The sequence below is a fragment of the Mobula hypostoma genome, chromosome 27, assembly GCF_963921235.1.
Source record: "Mobula hypostoma chromosome 27, sMobHyp1.1, whole genome shotgun sequence".
Lineage (NCBI taxonomy): Eukaryota > Metazoa > Chordata > Chondrichthyes > Myliobatiformes > Myliobatidae > Mobula > Mobula hypostoma.
The window spans coordinates 22,103,184-22,123,976 of record NC_086123.1 but is presented as its reverse complement, the minus strand read 5'-3'; the positions used below and the strand labels follow the sequence as shown (position 1 = coordinate 22,123,976).

The following is a 20,793-nucleotide window of genomic DNA, read 5'->3' as shown; positions in this document are numbered from 1 at the left end:
TGATATCCGCTTTTATTTCTCCGCGTCTTCGCCCATGGTTGTGGCTCTGTTGATTTTCCCGGAGAACCACCGCGGATGATATTTAAGACTCGACAGAGGGCGAGGAACTAATGAAACTAAATACGAGGAAATCTGCAGATGCTGGAAATTCAAGCAACACACACAAAAATTGCAGGCAGTAACTATAGGAAGAGGTAGAATCGACGTTTCGGGCCGAGACCCTTCGTCTATAGATGCTAGCCTGGCCCGCTGCGTTCAGCAGCATTTTTTGTGTGCGAAACTAAATCCCGTGGCGCGCACATCGCCTTGCTCCGAGTAATACAGAGATACCAATGAAGACAACTTTCATTGGTTGACATTGTGTGTGCTCGTTAAAGAGTCAGTAAATGGTACACGGGGGAGGTCTTTATTTAGCTCACCGACTAGCGAGTTGATCTGGTAACATGTTGTACCAGTTTTCGTTGAGCTCCGGATCGGGTTCTGCGCCTGAATTATTTCTGCTTTGCTCGACCCGTTCCAATTTCGGGAGCGCGGCTCCAGCGACTGCTCCGCGCCGCAATGAGGAGGAGGGCGGCGGCGGCGACGGCGGCTGAGGTCGCGACTCCAGCTCGCCAGTGAGGTGTGGGGGCCAGCTCTGCAGAGGCCCAGGATTCAGCAACAACACTCCGGAACATCCGGACGGCCCGAGCACCGACCCCGCCCCGGCCACAGTCAGCGTCGCAAGAAACTGCACAGGTAAGCAAGCGTCGGCTATTCCGCTGCCAGTGCCACCAGGCTGCGCTTTGGCTGCAGGGAGGGAGTGCATTAATTATAATTAAAGACTTCGCCTCAACTTCGTTTGGAAAGTGGGCAATTTCATTTGAAGCAAGGCTGCTTTCGAGCAGGAAATTTTAAAGGCGCGAGGAGTTCGGCATACTGTACAAGTCGGACGCCTGACTTTGTGGAGAGGTCCCGTATCAGTCTTAGGAACGAGAGGCAGATCGATGTAGGTCAGGCGCAGGAGTGGAGAATGCCACCGGGGAGGTGCGGACTCGATGCGGAGAAAAGTGTTTCCTCACCTGCTCGCTAGTTCGCATCGGAAGTTCACGGGGACGGGCAGAGCGCCCGAGGGCACCAAGACTGTGAGTACTTCGGGCGGGTTGGAGGGAAGGGCAGCGCGGAAATTTTGGAGGAACTAATCGGCAGGTGCACCGGCAGGCAGAGAGATTGAGTGAATCGGGATGCATCCCAATACGACAGCACCCAAGCAGGAAATGACTCTACATTCATAATATTTTTAACGCGATTCGCTCCTTTAAGTGACGGAGACGGGAACGCGGGGTGAGGGATTTGACCTCCAATGAAATGCCTGGATGCAGATCCAGGTCACCATTTGAACAGAAAATATTCGAATGTAAGGGAAAGAGCGGGGGGCGGGGGTGTTGCTTATTAGTAATGTAACTGGACTGATCTACAAAGATCCAGTTCAAACACTGACGGACCCAACTTGTCTCTTTTACGCGCCGATTGATCTTTGGTGACGAGAAATTCTTGATTGAGGATGAGAGGTAATCGCGTAGTGGTTGACCCGTACTGAGAGAGGGGAAAGGGGGGAGCAGTTTATCATTCCTCAGGGGTGACTTTGCTTTTCCGCGGGGACTGTCCTCATTGTGTTTCTGAGGCACAATGATCTCATTGTGCCCTTTCAAACCTCGTGCGGATATCACCCGGCTGCCACACAGCATCGCAGAATGGTTAGAGCGCGGTTCGTAAAAAAACAGTTCTGTGTAACGGCGCACCGTTCAGCCCCGCCACTACATCCCTGAAAATTCTTCTCTTTCAGATATCCCTCCTGCGTCCTTTGACCCCCGGCAGAGCATTGCAGGCCCTGACATCACCCTTTGCGCCACTTTGCTCAATCTTCTTTAGAAAATTAAGGAACTGTTCTAGTTTTGGACTCTGCCAGAGTTTCTCCCCGACTCTTCCGCCTTTCCTTTGCGATTCCACAAACTTCTGTCGGACCAGGAGCAGAATTAGGCCATTCGGCCCCTCAGGTCTGCTCCGCCATTCCATCGCGGCTGATTTATTATCCCTCTCAACCCCATTCTCCTGCCTTCTCCCTGTAACTTTTGACGCCCTGACTAATCATTTCAACTTCCGTCTATAATTTGGTCTGCACAGCCGTCAGTGGCAAAGAATTCCACAGATTCACCACCTTCTGGCCAGAGAAACTTTCCTCATCTCTGTTCTAAATAGACGTCCCTCAGTTCTGAGGCTGTGCCCTGTGGTCCTAAACTCTCCTACTGTAGGAAACACCCTCTCCACATTCACTCTATCCAGACCTTTCAATATTCAATAGGTTTCAATGAATGAATGAATGAAATTCATTTCGGTCAGTACAAATATAACAAAAAGCATCATTTTCAACGATGATTTCATAGAACAAAATTACAACAAAAAAAATATTCTTTAAAACAGACCGAAAGGGTGTAGGCTGAAGCTACGGCTTTTTACACCTACCCCTCTTACTTATACAAAAATATATCTGGTGTCAATCATCACATCTAAACAAAAAATTTCATAATCTTTTAACACAAATTCCAATTCTGAATATCATTTATCTACATTACTCCCATTCATTTTAAATCATGTATTTTATATTTGTTTATTAAATTATTTTAAAATAATTTTTAAACTTGTTAAGTGTGGTGCATGTTTTTAAATTCTCACTACAACTGTTCCACAGATTCACCACTCTGACTGAGATACAATGATTTTTTTTACTTTTGTTCTTATCCTTTGTTTTTGAAATATATTGTTCATCTCAAATCAGGTTGACTTTCTCTCATTTTAAACAACCTTTGGATACTTTGTGGTAGCTGTCCATTTTTTACTTTACACATAATTTGTATTATTTTAAAATCTACGAAACCTCTGAATTTTAAAGTGTTTAGTTGAATAAATAGTGGATTGGTTGGCTCATAATAACTTATTTACAATTTGTATGACTTCCTTTTGGAGTAGAAAATTTGAAATTGTATTTGTTTTGTACGTATTTCCCCACACCTCTACACAATAAGTCATGTTTGGGACGAAAGTGAACAGTATAATGTATACAAAGATTCCTGATTTAAGAAATCTTGCACTTTGTACAGAATTACAATAGATTTTGACATTTTTGCTTTGACATAATTTATTTGTGGTTTCCAGCTTAATTTACTATTACCACTCCTAAAAAATTTGTTTCAGATACCTTATCAAATTCAACATCATTTATTCTAAGTTTACTATATGAGTTTGGTATACGGTTTCCAAATATTGTGTGTCAATGCAAGGAGCATTCGTAATAAGGTGGATGAATTGAAAGTGCAGATTGTTATTAATGATTATGATATAGTTGGGATCACAGAGACATGGCTCCAGGGTGACCAGGGATGGGAGCTCAACGTTCAGGGATATTCAATATTCAGGAGGGATAGACATGAAGGAAGGGGAGGTGGGGTGGCGTTGCTGGTTAAAGAAGAGATTAACACAATAGAAAGGAAGGACATAAGCCGGGAAGATGTGGAATCGATATGGGTAGAGCTGCGTAACGCTAAGGGGCAGAAGGCGCTGGTGGGAGTTGTGTACAGGCCACCTAACAGTAGTAGTGAGGTCGGAGATGGTATTAAACAGGAAATTAGAAATGTGTGCAATAAAGGAACAGCAGTTATAATGGGTGACTTCAATCTACATGTAGATTGGGTGAACCAAATTGGTAAAGGTGCTGAGGAAGAGGATTTCTTGGAATGTATGCCGGATGGTTTTTTGAACCAACATGTCGAGGAACCAACTAGAGAGCAGGCTATTCTGGACTGGGTTTTGAGCAATGAGGAAGGGTTAATTAGCGATCTTGTCGTGAGAGGCCCCTTGGGTAAGAGTGGCCATAATATGGTGGAATTCTTCATTAAGATGGAGAGTGACATAGTTAATTCAGAAACAAAGGTTCTGAACTTAAAGAGGGGTAATTTTGAAGGTATGAGACGTGAATTAGCTAAGATAGACTGGCAAATAACACTTAAAGGATTGACGGTGGATATGCAATGGCAAGCATTTAAAGGTTGCATGGATGAACTACAACAATTGTTCATCCCAGTTTGGCAAAAGAATAAATCAAGGAAGGTAGTGCACCCGTGGCTGACAAGAGAAATTAGGGATAGTATCAATTCCAAAGAAGAAGCATACAAATTAGCCAGAGAAAGTGGCTCACCTGAGGACTGGGAGAAATTCAGAGTTCAGCAGAGGAGGACAAAGGGCTTAATTAGGAAGGGGAAAAAAGATTATGAGAGAAAACTGGCAGGGAACATAAAAATGGACTGTAAAAGCTTTTATAGATATGTAAAAAGGAAAAGACTGGTAAAGACAAATGTAGGTCCCCTGCAGACAGAAACAGGTGAATTGATTATGGGGAGCAAGGACATGGCAGACCAATTGAATAGTTACTTTGGTTCTGTCTTCACTAAGGAGGACATAAATAATCGTCCAGTAATAGTAGGGGACAGAGGGTCCAGTGAGATGGAGGAACTGAGCGAAATACATGTTAGTAGGGAAGTGGTGTTAGGTAAATTGAAGGGATTGAAGGCAGATAAATCCCCAGGGCCAGATGGTCTGCATCCTAGAGTGCTTAAGGAAGTAGCCCAAGAAATAGTGGATGCATTAGTGATAATTTTTCAAAACTCGTTAGATTCTGGACTAGTTCCTGAGGATTGGAGGGTGGCTAATGTAACTCCACTTTTTAAAAAAGGAGGGAGAGAGAAACCGGGGAATTATAGACCCGTTAGCCTAACGTCGGTGGTGGGGAAACTGCTGGAGTCAGTTATCAAGGATGTGATAACAGCACATTTGGAAAGCGGTGAAATGATCGGACAAAGTCAGCATGGATTTGTGAAAGGAAAATCATGTCTGACGAATCTCATAGAATTTTTTGAGGATGTAACTAGTAGAGTGGATAGGGGAGAACCAGTGGATGTGGTATATTTGGATTTTCAAAAGGCTTTTGACAAGGTCCCACACAGGAGATTAGTGTGCAAACTTAAAGCACACGGTATTAGGGGTAAGGTATTGGTGTGGATGGAGAATTGCTTAGCAGACAGGAAGCAAAGAGTAGGAATAAACGGGACCTTTTCAGAATGGCAGGGGGTGACTAGTGGGGTACCGCAAGGCTCAGTGCTGGGACCCTAGTTGTTTACAATATATATTAATGACTTGGATGAGGGAATTAAATGCAGCATCTCCAAGTTTGCGGATGACACGAAGCTGGGGGGCAGTGTTAGCTGTGAGGAGGATGCTAAGAGGATGCAGGGTGACTTGGATAGGTTGGGTGAGTGGGCAAACGCATGGCAGATGCAATTTAATGTGGATAAATGTGAAGTTATCCACTTTGGTGGCAAAAATAGGAAAACAGGTTATTATCTGAATGGTGGCCGATTAGGAAAAGGGGAGGTGCAATGAGACCTGGCTGTCATTATACACCAGTCATTGAAAGTGGGCATGCAGTTACAGCAGGCGGTGAAAAAGGCGAATGGTATGCTGGCATTTATAGCGAGAGGATTCGAGTACAGGAGCAGGGAGGTACTACTGCAGTTGTACAAGGCCTTGGTGAGACCACACCTGGAGTATTGTGTGCAGTTTTGGTCCCCTAATCTGAGGAAAGACATCTTTGCCATAGAGGGAGTACAAAGAAGGTTCACCAGATTGATTCCTGGGATGGCAGGACTTTCATATGAAGAAAGACTGGATGAACTGGGCTTGTACTCGTTGGAATTTAGAAGATTGAGGGGGGATCTGATTGAAACGTATAAGATCCTAAAGGGATTGGAGAGGCTAGATGCAGGAAGATTGTTCCCGATGTTGGGGAAGTCCAGAATGAGGGGCCACAGTTTGAGGATAGAGGGGAAGCCTTTTAGGACCGAGATTAGGAAAGACTTCTTCACACAGAGAGTGGTGAATCTGTGGAATTCTCTGCCACAGGAAACAGTTGAGGCCAGTTCATTGGCTATATTTAAGAGGGAGTTAGATATGGACCTTGTGGCTACGGGGGTCAGGGGGTATGGAGGGAAGGCTGGGGTGGGGTTCTGAGTTGGATGATCAGCCATGATCATAATAAATGGCGGTGCAGGCTTGAAGGGCCGAATGGCCTACTCCTGCACCTATTTTCTATGTTTCTATGTTTCTATTATGAATTTAGTTTTACTTAGGTTCAGTGACAATTTGTTAGTATCAAACCATTTCTTTATCATTTTTAATTCTTTCTCCGCTGTATCCAAAAGTTGTTTCAGATGTTCCCCACTACAAAATAGACAATAGACAATAGGTGCAGAAGTAGACCATTTGGCCCTTCGAGCCTGCACCACCATTCTGAGATCATGGCTGATCATCTACTATCAATACCCGGTTCCTGCCTTGTCCCCATAACCCTTGATTCCCCTATCCATAAGATACCAATCTAGCTCCTTCTTGAAAGCATCCAGAGAATTGGCCTCCACTGCCTTCTGAGGCAGCACGTTCCACACCTCCACAACTCTCTGGGAGAAGAAGTTCCTCCTCAACTCTGTCCTAAATGACCTACCCCTTATTCTTAAACCATGCCCTCTGGTACTGGACTCTCCCAGTATCTGGAACATATTTCCTGCCTCTATCTTGTCCAATCCCTTAATAATCTTATATGTCTCAATCAGATCGCCCCTCAATCTCCTTAATTCCAGCGTGTACAAGCCCAGTCTCTCTAAACTCTCTGCGTAAGACAATCCGGACATCCCAGGAATTAACCTAGTGAACCTATGCTGCACCTCCTCCACAGCCAGGATGTCCTTCCTTAACCCTGGAGACCAAAACTGCACACAATACTCCAGGTGTGGTCTCACCAGGGCCCTGTACAAATGCAAAAGGATTTCCTTGCTCTTGTACTCAATTCCCTTTGTAATGAAGGCCAACATTCCATTAGCCTTCTTCACTGTCTGCTGCACTTGCTCATTCACCTTCAGAGACTGATGAACAAGTACTCCTAGATCTCTTTGTATTTCTCCCTTACCTAACTCCACACCGTTCAGATAATAATCTGCCTTCCTGTTCTTGCTCCCAAAGAGAATAACCTCACACTTATTCACATTAAACGCCATCTGCCAAGTTTCTGCCCACTCAAATATAGTTGTATCGTCAGTAAATAATATACATTTTAATGTCTGAGAGACCATACATATATCGTTTATATACAAAATGAACAGCAATGGACCAAGCATTGAACCTTGTGGAACCCCACAAGTTACCCTCAAAAGTTTTGAATTCGAGTTGTTTACGTGTACATACTGATACCTGTCTTCCAAATAAAAACTTAACCAGTCATGTGCCACCCCTCTAATCCATATCTTTCTAATGAGATCCGACCTCATTCTCCTAAACTGCAGCGAGTACAGGCCCAGAGCATCAAAGGACGGTCCTTACATGCTAACCCTTCCATTCCCAGAATCATTTTCATGAAGCTCCTCTGGGCCCTTACTAACGCCAACACATCCTCTCTTAGACCGCCCACAATACTCCAAGTGCGGTCTGACCAATGCCTTACAGAGTCTCAGCGTCACATCCTTACTTTTGTATTCTGGTACTCTCGAAATGAAGCTAATGTTGCATTTGTCTTTCTACCCACCAACCCAAACTGCACCTTAACCTTTAGGGAATCCTGCACGAGGATTCCTCTGCGCCTTTGTTTTTTTAATTTTCTCCCTATTTACAAAATACTCCTTCTGCCAAACTGCATGAGCGCACACCATCTGCCCATTCTTTGCCCACTTCCCCAATTTGTCTAAGTCCTTCTGCAGACGCCCTGCTTCCTGAATACTATCTGCCCCTCCAACTATCTTCGTATCGTCCGCAAACTTAGCCACAAAGCCATCGATTCCTCATCGGAATCTTTGACATACAAGGTGGAAAGAAGCGGTCCCAATACCGACCCCCGCGGTACTCCACTAGTCACCGAACAGCTAATCAGAAAAGGCCCCCTTTATTCTGACTCCGCCTTCTGCCGGCCAGCGTGCCTTCCATCAATTCCAGTACCTTTCCCGTAATACCAGGGGCTTCTATCTTGTTAAGCAGCCTCATGTGCGGACCCGAGTTCAGTTCCAGGAGCCCCTCATCCCTGGAATGACATCGGCGAATCTCTCCGCACCCAAAACCTTCATGTTGACAGTGAACCTGCGGTATCCAGTGAATGGGGCGGGGGCCCTTTATCTGGTTTCTGGTGGCTATCCGGAGCTGTGCATTCTGTCCTATAGCACTCTTTCCGCGGACTGGATACTTTGCACATACCAGTTCATTTAATGCGCGAAGTACATTAAAACGGGGCTCACGGCAAGTGTTGTACAGCTGAGACAGACAGACACACACACACACACACACACACACACACACACACACAAAACGGGAAGCAACCGATCTCATCCTGGGAGAGAGCAGACACTGGAACGCCACGGCCCTTCTCCACTCTGGGGTTTGAAGTTTATGAAATCTCAATCTAGTCTGCCGCCCCCACAGATCATGTGCGATCATGTCTGCTGTTGTGTGCTGGGGCAGCAGGCTGAGGGTAGCAGACACCAACAGAATCAACAAACTCATTCGTAAGGCCAGTGATGTTGTGGGGATGGAACTGGACTCTCTGACGGTGGTGTCTGAAAAGAGGATGCTGTCCAAGTTGCATACCAACTTGGACAATGTCTCCCATCCACTACATAATGTACTGGTTGGGCACAGGAGTACATTCAGCCAGAGACTCAATCCACCGAGATGCAGCACAGAGAGTCATAGGAAGTCATTCCTGCCTGTGGCCATCAAACTTTACAACTGCTCGCTTGGAGGGTCAGACACCCTGAGCCAACAGGCTGGTCCTGGACTTATTCCTGGCATAATTTACATATTACTATTTAATTATTTATAGTGCAACTGTAACGAAAACCAATCTCCCTCGGGATCAATAAAGTATGACTATGACTATAGATGCTGCCAGGGACCCCGGCATTTGAACACAAGAGATTCTGGAGGCGCTGGAAATCTTGAGCAACGCACGCAAAGTGCTGGAGGAATTCAGCAAGTCAAGCGGCAGCTCCCGAGGGGGATAAACAGTCCGCGTTTCGGGCCAAGATCCCGCATCGGGGCTGGAAGGGGTGGAGGTGCGGAGAGGACAGAATAAGAAGGTTTGGGTAGGGGAAGCGGTACAAGTTAGAAGGTGAGACCAGGGGAGGGAGAAGGTGGGTGCGTGCGGGAAGATGGGATGGAGTGAGAAGCTGGGAAGGGATACGTGGATGAAGTAAAGGGCTGAAGAAGAATAGGAGAGGACAGTGGACCGTGGGAGAAAGGGGAGGAGAAGGGGAGCAAGAGGGAGGTGTCGGGCTGATAACAAGAGGAGTGAGAGGGTAACCAGAATGGCGAATGGAAGGGGGCTTTATTTCTTAATAAGCAGGCTTAACCATAATTGCCCTGCCTGCCACCATGTTCGCCATGATGCGGAACTTTTCTTCCGCCATCTCCGTCTTCGAGCCTACTTCTTCGGCAAGGACTCTTCCACCCCCACCGATGACCCCTTCTCTCGTCTTCAACCCTCTTCTTCTTCATGGACACCCCGCTCTGGTCTTCTGCCTGCTCTGGATCTCTTTATCGCTCACTGCCGATGGGACATCAACCGTCTCGACTTCACCGCACCTTGTTCCCATTCCAACCTCACTCCTTCGGAACGCTCTGCTCTCCACTCCCTCCGCACTAATCCTAACCTTATTATTAAACCCGCCGATAAGGGGGGTGCTGTTGTAGTCTGGCGTACTGACCTCTACCTTGCCGAGGCACAGCGACAACTCGCGGATACCTCCTCTTATTTACCCCTCGATCGTGACCCCACTAAGGAGCACCAGGCCATTGTCTCCCACACCATCACCGACTTTATCCACTCAGGGGATCTCCCATCCACTGCTACCAACCTTATAGTTCCCACACCCCGCACTTCCCGTTTCTACCTCCTACCCAAGATCCACAAACCTGCCTGTCCTGGCCGACCTATTGTCTCAGCTTGCTCCTGCCCCACTGAACTCATTTCTGCATACCTCAACACGGTTTTATCCCCCCTTGTTCAATCCCTTCCTACCTATGTTCGTGACATTTCTCAAGCTCTTAAACTTTTCGGTGATTTTAAGTTCCCTGGCCCCCACCGCTTTATTTTCACTATGGATGTCCAGTTCCTATATACTTCCATCCCCCATCAGGAAGGTCTCAAAGCTCTACGCTTCTTTTTGGATTCCAGACCTAATCAGTTCCCCTCTATCACCACTCTGCTCCGTCTAGCGGAATTAGTCCTTACTCTTAATAATTTCTCCTTTGGCTCCTCCCACTTCCTCCAAACTAAAGGTGTAGCTATGGGCACCCGTATGGGTCCTAGCTATGCCTGCCTTTTTGTTGGCTTTGTGGAACAATCTATGTTCCGTGCCTATTCTGGTATCTGTCCCCCACTTTTCCTTCACTACATCGGCGACTGCATTGGCGCTGCTTCCTGCACGCATTCAGAGCTCGTTGACTTTATTAACTTTGCCTCCAACTTTCACCCTGCCCTCAAGTTTACCTGGTCCATTTCCGATACCTCCCACCCTTTTCTAGATCTTTCTGTCTCTGTCTCTGGAGACAGCTTATCCACTGATGTCTACTATAAGCCTACTGACTCTCACAGCTATCTGGACTATTCCTCTTCTCACCCTGTCTCCTGCAAAAACGCCATCCCCTTCTCGCAATTCCTCCATCTCCGCCGCATCTGCTCTCAGGATGGGGCTTTTCATTCTAGGACGAGGGAGATGTCTTCCTTTTTTAAAGAAAGGGGCTTCCCTTCCTCCACTATCAACTCTGCTCAAACGCATCTCCCCCATTTCACGTACATCTGCTCTCACTCCATCCTCCCGCCACCCCACTAGGAATAGGGTTCCCCTGGTCCTCACCTACCACCCCACCAGCCTCCGGGTCCAACATATTATTCTCTGTAACTTCCGCCACCTCCAACGGGATCCCACCACTAAGCACACCTTTCCCTCCCCCCCCCCTGTATTCCGCAGGGATCGCTCCCTACGCGACTCCCTTGTCCATTCGTCCCCCTCATCCCTCCCAACTGATCTCCCTCCTGGCACGTATCTGTGTAAGCGGAACAAGTGCTACACATGCCCTTACACTTCCTCCCTTACCACCATTCAGGGCCCCAAACAGTCCTTCCAGGTGAGGCATCACTTCACCTGTGAGTCGACTGGGGTGATATACTGCGTCCGGTGCTCCCGATGTGGCCTTTTATATATTGGTGAGACCCGACGCAGACTGGGAGACCGCTTTGCTGAACACCTACGCTCTGTCCGCCAGAGAAAGCAGGATCTCCCAGTGGCCACACATTTTAATTCCACATCCCATTCCCATTCTGACATGTCTATCCACGGCCTCCTCTACTGTAAAGATGAAGCCACGCTCAGGTTGGAGGAACAACACCTTATATTCCGTTGGGTAGCCTCCAACCTGATGGCATGAACATCGACTTCTCTAACTTCCGCTAATGCCCCACCTCCCCCTCGTACCCCATCTGTTACTTATTTTTATACACACACATTCTTTCTCTCACTCTCCTTTTTCTCCCTCTGTCCCTCTGAATATACCCCTTGCCCATCCTCTGGGTCCCCCCCCCCCCCCGCCCCGCTGTCCTTCTTTCCCGGACCTCCTGTCCCATGATCCCCTCGTATACCTTTTGCCTATCACCTGTCCAGCTCTTGGCTCCATCCCTCCCCCTCCTGTCTTCTCCCATCATTTTGGATCTCCCCCTCCCCCTCCAACTTTCAAATTCCTTACTCACTCTTCCTTCAGTCAGTCCTGACGAAGGGTCTCGGCCTGAAACGTCGACTGCGCCTCTTCCTAGAGATGCTGCCTGGCCTGCTGCGTTCACCAGCAACTTTGATGTGTGTTGCTTGAATTTCCAGCATCTGCAGAATTCCTGTTGTCTGCCACCGATTAAAATGGCTTGTCTTAAAACGGTAACATTGGGACTGTCCGACCTTCATAACAATGTCGGTGTTGAATTTAAAGCGGCGGGGGGGGGGGCGGTGTTCTGCACTGGTAAACAAGAAAAAAAAACGCAGATGCTGGAATTCCAAAGCAACGCACACAAGATGCTGGCGGAACTCAGCAGGTCAGGCAGCGTCTGTGGAAATGGATGAATTCGGGCCGACTCCGTTCTTCACCGGGATCTGTGAGAGCCGGCGGAGGAGGAGAGCCCTGGATTGAGCGCGGGCTTATCTCAACACTTGGCAGTCACGGGATAATTTATAAGGGAACATTAAAATCTGCTCTTCGCTAGGTATGAAAACCACGAGGTTTCTGCACAGCGTTAGAATTCACTCTGTCTATTGTCACCTCACGCTCGCCACGCTGCGCGTTGTAAACACTTTGGAATCGCTGCTCCCTCCGCAATCACATCTGAACTGGACTTCTCCTGGCCAAGCGGGTGTTTCGGTCAGCCCCACAGCAAGACAAATCGGTTTCTGCATTTTCCGATCTAATTTTCTCCTCCGAAAGTACTCTCTCTGGTCTGGTTGTACACTTCCTTTCAATTCTCCCTCTCCCATTCCTGCCTTCCCCCAGCCTTGATCTCCCCCTTCACCTTACCTCTGAGCCACTCCTGCCGTTTTAAACCCGAAAGGTCCACTGAGGCGGCCATCGCTACCTCCTTTTGGACAAGAAATCTCAACCATCTTGGGAGCTGACCACTCAGGTAGTTTCCTGTGTGTCCACCTTGTTGCTATTCAACCAGCCCCAGCCAGTATAGGTTCTGTGGACCAATCAGTGAACGCCTCGGCGTTACCCCCTACCCTCACCCCCAATGTGCATTCACTTACCAGGCATAAGCTAATGTGGGATAAGGCACACAAAATGCTGGAGGAACTCAGCTGGCCTGGCAGCCGCTATGGAAAGGAATAAAGCGTCAACTTTTCAGGCTGAGGGTCTTAATTAGAACTGGGACGGAAGGGGGAAGAAGCCAGGATAAGAAAGTGGGATGAGGGGAAGGTGTTCAAGCCGGAAGGTGATAGGTGAGGCCAGGTTAGGAGGAAGGTGGGTGGATGGGGGTGATGTGAGAAGCTGGGGGGGTGATAGGTAGCAGGACTAAGAGCTGAAGAAGAAGGAATGTGATAGGAGATTAGAAAGGAACGCAGGGGAAGGGGAAGGGGCACTGTTATTCCCTCTCACCCTAATCATTCCTCCTTTCTATTACTCTTATCTGTGCTCCATTGAGTCAAAAGATGTAAAATTGAATGACTAAGGCAGAGCTATTTGTTCCCAGATTAGTCTGGACTACACAAGCCCTGTTTTTCATTATTCAGGGAAAATCTAGAATGCAAGGACAGCCTTTTTTTCCCTGAAAACAACCTTCATAATACCCTCTTCTCAGGCTCCTCCAATCCCACCTCCAGCAAGTGCTATGAGCCCATGACAACTTGTCACTAGATTGAGATCAGCCAGTGAGATGTCTCTGCTGTTTCCCTCTTTTCCCTGGTAGACTGGACCAAACTTTAAAATATTTCATATGACCTGTCCTTGAATTTACACCTCCCTTTGATTTCTCTCTATTCTCCTCTCATGGTCTCCACAAACTTCTCTTCCTTGATCGACTATGCCAATTCTTTGCCCACATTTGGGCTTGCATCCTTCTATACTTTCTCTCATTGAGGCCCATCTTCTTTGCCTATAAAAGGCTGAACTCCCAGCTTCCATTTCTGGCTTTATGTAGGGTGATATTGTTAAAATTATTTTCTCCTCAGATATGCTCTCTGTCCTTCAAATCTGTAGTCCCATTCTCCTCAAGAAACCCACCCTGACCCAATCTCTGCTTGTAAATTATAATCTCATTTCCAAACTGCCTTCCCTTCTTAAACTCCTTGAAGTGCTTTTGATTCCTTAATCATGATCCTATTTCCAAAATTCCTTCCAATCAGGTGTCCACTACTGCTGTGGTGACAGAATGACTCTCATCAATACAACATCCCATGCAAGTCAAATGATGAAGGCCATCTAGTATCTTCATCAGCTCTTCGGTTCTTGATGTGACTGACCACACCACCTTCCCAGTTCCTCTTTAATGTCTAGGACTTTACCCAGTTGATTGCATTCTGGCATCAGCACGATAACATAGTGGTGAGCGTTACATTTTACAATGCCAGCTGTAAAATCAAGGTTCAATTTGTGCAGCTGCCTGTAAGACATTGGTAAGTTCTCCCTGTTTCTGCAGAGTTTTTTCCTCATTTCCTCCCTCGTTCCAAATATGCACCAGTTAGGGTTAGTAAGCTGGGGCATGCTGTGTAGGCACTGTGGAAACATGGCAACACCTGCAGCTGTTCCCAGCTCACCCTTGATGCAAGTAATGCATTTTGCTGAGTTTCGATGTACATATGACAAATAAAACTAACCTTTAATCCTGATATAATCCTAATCTTTATCAGTCATGATCAGACAGCCGCTTGCTGATAGTTTCATAGGAGTAATAACTACTGAGATTAAAGTACTGGGGGAATATCCTTGCCACTCTCATATTCCACGTCCCCTGGCAGCACCTGAAAGAGAGTGAGATTCCCTATGAAACCTCTTGGCTTCTCTCTGCATCTCAACATCACCTCCCTCAACCCTAGCGAGGCTTGACAAGGGCGGTTCCAATATTGATTTCCACAGTGGTGCGCAGAAGAGCATCTCTGAACAAACAACCCATCAAACCTTGAAGTTGATGGGCTACAGCAGCAGAAGATATCGGACATACACTCTGTCTACTTTATTAGGCACCCCCTAAGTATATAGAACTCAATACAAAACTGAGTGTACATAAAACTCAGTTGAAAACCCCAATTAAAACCAGATATGCTTCATTTTGTGTTTTTGTAAAATGTAGTATTTTAAATCCTCCTACCCACAGTTCATGTGCACCTGTTACTGTAGCAAGGCTAGAGGAAATGCTAATAATTGTAGTTTGCAACATAATCATTTCTGGACACAGAAATTGAGTTTTTGTATTTCCTGACATGTTTTTACCATCTGGAAACGTGCTTGTGACTCTACGGTATCTTGGTAACACTTAGGGGTTGCTGTGTGAAATCCATTCGCACTGCACAACCCTTTGATAATTGCTGTTCTCTTTAAGAATGTTCATGTTAACTTTCCCCTCTGCCCTTGCAATTAACTCTGTTAATTTTCTATAACTAAGGTGGAGATTAACACCGGAATCCAGGAGGATATCAGCATGGACATCCTTTGATCACTGTTTAAGGTAGGAGGACCATTCCGCTTTTCACAGAATTGGAATCAGTATTATTATTGCTGATGTAGAACATGTAATTTCTTGCTTTGCAGCAGCTGTACAGTGCCAAGACATAAAAGCCTGTACATGTTGCAAACTATAAATAGTGCAAAACAGAAGGAATAATGAGATAGTAATAGGGTCAAGGGCCATTTAGAAATCTGGATGCAGAGGGGAAGAAACTGTTCCAAGATGGCAGTGATTGTCAGGAACACTACGAAGAGGGAGGTCACTTTCAAGTGGGGGATGCCCCAGTGCACTTGTTCCCAGTGATGGTAATGTCCTTGTGCCCTTATGAGACATGCCGGGGAGAAACTACTGCAAAAGGGGGGATGATTGACCGCTGGGTCATTCAACTTCGGGGACTCCCCGGTTCCTGCAGGATGGAAGTGGGTATTCTGGTTCCTTGTGGTAGCAGCAAGAAGAGGGCATGTCCCATATGTCCCATGTGGCAAGGGTTCTTAGTGACAGATTCCTGAGGCACCGCCTCTTGAACATGTCCCTGATGGTGAGGAAGCTTGTGCCCATGATGGAGTGGAGGACTGAGTCTGCAGTCCTCTGCAGCCTCTTGCAATCCTGTGCATTGAAGGCTCCATGCTAGGCAGTGATACCTGTCAGATCTTAGTACCTTTACTGCCTGGATCATAAACATATGAAGTCAGGAGTACGAGGAGGGTGGACACCCCACTCTCTCATTCAATGAGATCATGGCCGATTCAGTCTTAGTCTCAACACCATTTTCCTGCTCTCTCCCCAAACCCTTTGACTCCCTGGTAGTTTCAGTGTCTGTCCCCCCTCCATCTTGAATTCCAGCTCCTCAGCTCTCCAGGGTGGAGAATTCCAAAGGTTCACAACACTCTGTAAGAAAAGATTCCTCCTCCGACTGCTTTCAGAAACTACTACGCTGGTATCTACTTTCATATTCACCAGGCGACCAAACGACAAACCTGAATCCCTCCTCCAATTTAAATTACAGAAAATGCTGAAAGTACTTAGCAGATCAGGCTGTGTCTCTGGGAAGACGAACCGAGCTAAACCACAAGAGATTCTGCAGATGCAGGAGATCCAGAGCAAAACACACAAAATGCTGGAGGAACTCAGCAGGTCAGGCTGCAGCTATTGAAATGAATGAACAGTTGACATTTCAGGCTGAGACCCTTCTTCAGAATGGGAAAGGAAGGGCAAAGATGCCAGAATAAGAAGGTAGAGGAGGGGGAAGGAGGACATGCTGGAAGTTAATAGGTGAGTGGGGAAGGAGTGATGGAGCAAGAAGCTGGGAGGTGACAATGGAAAAGGCAAAGGACTGGAGATGAAGGCATCTGATAGGAGACGAGAGTGGATCATGGGGAAAAGGGAAGGAGGAGATACACCAGGGGGAGTTGATAGGCGGGTGCAGAGAAGAGGTAAGATGCCAGAGTGGGAAATTGAAGAAGTAAGGGAGAGGGGAAAAAATTACCAGAAGAAATCAATGTTCATACCATCAGATTGGAAGCTACCTAGATGAAATATGAGGAGTTGCTCCTCCAACCTGAGAGTGGCCTCATTGTAGCAGAAGAGGATTCATGGACCAACATGTTGGTATGGGAATGGGAGTAGGAATTAAAATGGTTGGCCACCTGGAAATTCTGCTCTTGGTGGATGGAATGGAGGTGCTTGACAAAAAGATCCTGCAACTTACGACGGGTCTCACCAGTGTAGCGGAGGCTGCATCGGAAGCAGCAGATACAGTAGATGACCCCAACAGATTCACAGGTAAAGAGATGCCTCACCTGGAAGGACTCTTAGGGACCCTGAATGGATGTGAGGGAGGAGGTGAATGCGAAGATGTAAAACTCCGACCACTAGCAGGGTTAAGTGCCAGGAGGGAGATTAGTGGGGAGAAAAGAGTCACAGAGGGAGTGATCCCTGCAGAAAGCAGAGAGTTGGGGGGGGGGTGTAAAGGTATTTTTGGTGGTAGGGTCCTGTTGAAGATTGTGAAAGTTGCAAAGACTGATATGTTGGATGTGGAAGGTCATAGAGTAGATGAGGACAAGAAGAACTCTATCCCTGTTAAAATGGTGGGGAGATGGGGTGAGCACAAACATCTGGGAAATGGAGGAGCTGTGGGTGAGGGCAGCATCACTGGTGGATGAAGGGAAGGGAAAGCATCATCCTGGGAAGACATGGCAGAGATGAAGGAACTGAGAAATGGGAATGCCATTTTTACACGAGACACATGGGAAAAGATATAGTCAAGGTAGCTGTGGGAATCAGTAGGCTTATAAATTATATTGGTAGACAGTTTGTCTCCAGAGGTAGAGATTTGGAGAAAGGGGAGAGATGTGACAGAAATGGACCAAGTGAATTTAAGGGCAGGGTGGAAGTTGGAGGCAAAGTTGATGAAATTGATGAGCTCAACATGGGTGCATGAAGCAGAACAAATGTAGTTGTTAATATAGCGCAGAAAGATTTGGGGAGCATTACCAGGGAGGGCTTGGAATGTGGGCAGTTCCACGCAGCCAGCGAAAAGCCAGGCGTAGCTGGGGCCCACGCAGATGCCCATGGCCGCACCTTGAGTTTGGAGAAAGTGGGAGGAGCTGAAAGAGAAATCATTGAGAGTAAGGACCTATTCCACAGACAGAGGAGGGTGGAGTTGGAGACCCTGTGGAGATACGTTCACAAAACCGGGAAGGAGACAAATGAAGCTTATTAAGCAGCCGGATGGAGGCTGTGACAGGGAAAACTCGGTTGACCAGGGCAGGAAGCTGCAAAGTGGGTTACCTGATCAATGGGTGAGTGGGAACAGACAAAAGAACAACAAGAAAAGGATGTGGGAGTTGTAAAATACAGAGCAGGAGGACAAACCTGGCACGGCTCAAACTCCCAGAAATAAAACCCAATTAGAAGAGGCAATATCACAGATGGATGACTGAAATAAACCAAGAACTCAAATTACCTGAAGTTGTAGAATTCAGTGTTGTGCATATAGGGCTGCAAAGTGCATTCAGCCTCATTGTAATATCTAATTTAAAATCACACAAGGCAGTTGTGCATCTATCTTTTCTTCTGAACTAAAAGAAAACACTTGTTTCAAAACACTGAAGAAATTCAAATGGTATAGTGCACCTAACCAATAGATGCAAGAGAAATCAACACCCTTGATCACCAAGTCTACCACACTGGGTCTAAGACCAAATGTAAATAAAACTAAAGTGATGAAAATAAGCTGCACCAGCAATAGACCCACAGTGATGAGAGATACAACCCTGGGAGATGTAAACCCCTTTATCTTGGAAGAATTGTGAGCATATATAATGGAATGGGTGAGGATGTCAAAGCCAGGAATAACATGACCAGTGCACTTTTCAACATCTTGAGGAAAGTGTGGACATCCAGAGTCATAACAGGGACGGCCAAAATCAGAACCTTCACTCCAGTGTTAAATCAGTGCTCCTATATGGTTCTGAAACCTGGAGAACAACAAACAAGACACTACAAAAACTGCAGGCTTTCATCAACCAGTGCCTGAGAAGGATCCCAAATATCAGATGGACCAGAAAAGTAACCAAACGGGAATCCACAGAGATACAAATACGCCAACAGAAATGGGGATGGATTGGCCACACCTTGAGGAAGCTGACCAATATCATCACCAGGCAGACATTAAAATGGAATCCTCCAGAAAAGAGGAAAAAGGGACATCCCAAGAACGCATGGAGGGGAGAGATTGAGGCTGAAGTTAGATAATGGGGCCACTCTGCTCCATCCTTGAGAAAATGGCTCAGAATAGAGGCTGATGGAGACAGGTGCTCATCGATGGCCCAAGAAGAAGAAAACCGCATCTAAGAATGTAGAATGAAAAGTTTTGCACAAGTGATATATTCCCATAATTTTACACCATAGCTGTTACAACAGCAATGGGATAACGGTTTGATTCCTTCATGAGTATTTTGAATTGTGGAATGACTACCACACCCTCTGGATTTCAGCCAGAACAGAGGGAGCCCATTCTGATAAGTTACTTTAACAACTTTCCATTTTAAGGAAAGGTCATCGACCTGAGGGGGATAATTCTGTTTCACTCACCCCAGCAGACGCTGCCTGACCTGATGAGGACTTTCAGCATTTCCCTTGTTTATTAGTGAAACATGTCGATGGCCAGGTGTTTGAACTGAGACCCTGCTCCACGACTGACACCAATACCCTGAGCAAGTGACAAGTCGTTTGCAGCCAGTTTGATAGCACTGCCAGATCACCTAGGAGAGGTGACGGGGTCCAGATGTTTAAGCCAGCTGTTTGGGGACTGTAAAAAGAGGAGAGAATCTTTGTTAGGTAAACCTTCATGCTGACTGTTGGGGAGAATGTAAGCTATAAGATATAGGATCAGAATTGGGCCATTCAGCCCATTGATAAAAGAAACCCGGAAACAAAATCAGCAAATGCTGAGAACACATCAATCTGAAAAGTGTTGTTCCTCCTCCATTGATGCTACCTGATCTGCTGAGTGTTTCCAGCGTTTTCTGCTTATATATCAGGTTTCTAGCGTTACTGGGGGAAGGGAATCTTATTTTGATCGGCCAATGCAAAACGACTGCCATTGCAGATCACTGGAGCGAAAAGGAAAGGGCGCCTGGGTCCGATTTACAGCCTCCAGGTACATGAGCTCCCTCCTTTCTAACTGGGGCACCTTGTGGCTCGGTGGAAAAAAACAACAACAAGCGGCTGGCCACCTGAGCGCACGCAGTCTCGGCGGGAGCTTTGCGCTCCCACCCATCACCTGGGCTTTGTGACGGTTCTCATTGTGGCGGCCGTGGATTCTCTTCTCTTACAGGGGTGGGGGGTGGGGGGAAGAGACAGCGATGGGGGCCAGGCGGTTGAGAGGAGAAGGACCCTCCATCTCCCTGCGGCGCTTCAGCTGCGTCGCGTCCAAGAAACTGACCGCCGGGCTGTCTTGTTTCCTGCAGCTGGGCAAAGCGCGGCTGCGAACCATGTTGAAGCAGGCGAAGCAATGGAAGTCGATGTGCAAGGGGCTCGTACTGGGGACGCTGCTCACCACCTGCATGATCTTACTGTACTCCTTTGCGGCGCCGCCCCACCAGTTCAGCCTCCAGGAGTAAGTCTCTCTCCTCACTTTTTCCCTAACTTGACTGTTGGGTCACGGTGATGTGTGCGTTTGGCGATGTGCGACACTTTCAGGATGATATATGGGAGGCAGGGTTTAAGGGTCGGCACAACATTGTGGGCCGAACGGCCTGTACTGTGCTGTACTATTCTATGGTCTAGTCTATATGACCCGTGTGAAATGGGGGTCTCCAAATTATTGGTGGCGGGTTATGTTTATTCTCTGCTTGCCTGAACTGAATGTCAGAGAGTATTCATCCCGACTTCCCAACGATTGGCGTACGTTTCACATTGACCCTGAAGACCGCGCAGAGACCGACCTCTGTCGGCTGGTGGGTTAA

The 20,793-nt window shown here is 46.9% G+C and overlaps 1 protein-coding gene across 3 annotated transcripts in view; it reads left to right on the top strand.

Moving 5' to 3' along the window:
* Positions 1 to 398: 398 nt before the first annotated feature.
* Positions 399 to 20,793, top strand: part of gal3st1a (galactose-3-O-sulfotransferase 1a) — a 37,129-nt gene continuing 16,734 nt past the window's right edge. The window contains exons 1-3 of one of the 3 annotated variants that reach the window (XM_063034288.1): positions 399 to 735; positions 15,260 to 15,322; positions 20,296 to 20,444. In XM_063034288.1, coding sequence (XP_062890358.1) covers positions 20,320 to 20,444 — 125 coding nt within the window. In that variant the 5' untranslated portion in view covers positions 399 to 735; positions 15,260 to 15,322; positions 20,296 to 20,319. The other 2 variants (XM_063034286.1, XM_063034289.1) reach the window with 2 other exon arrangements.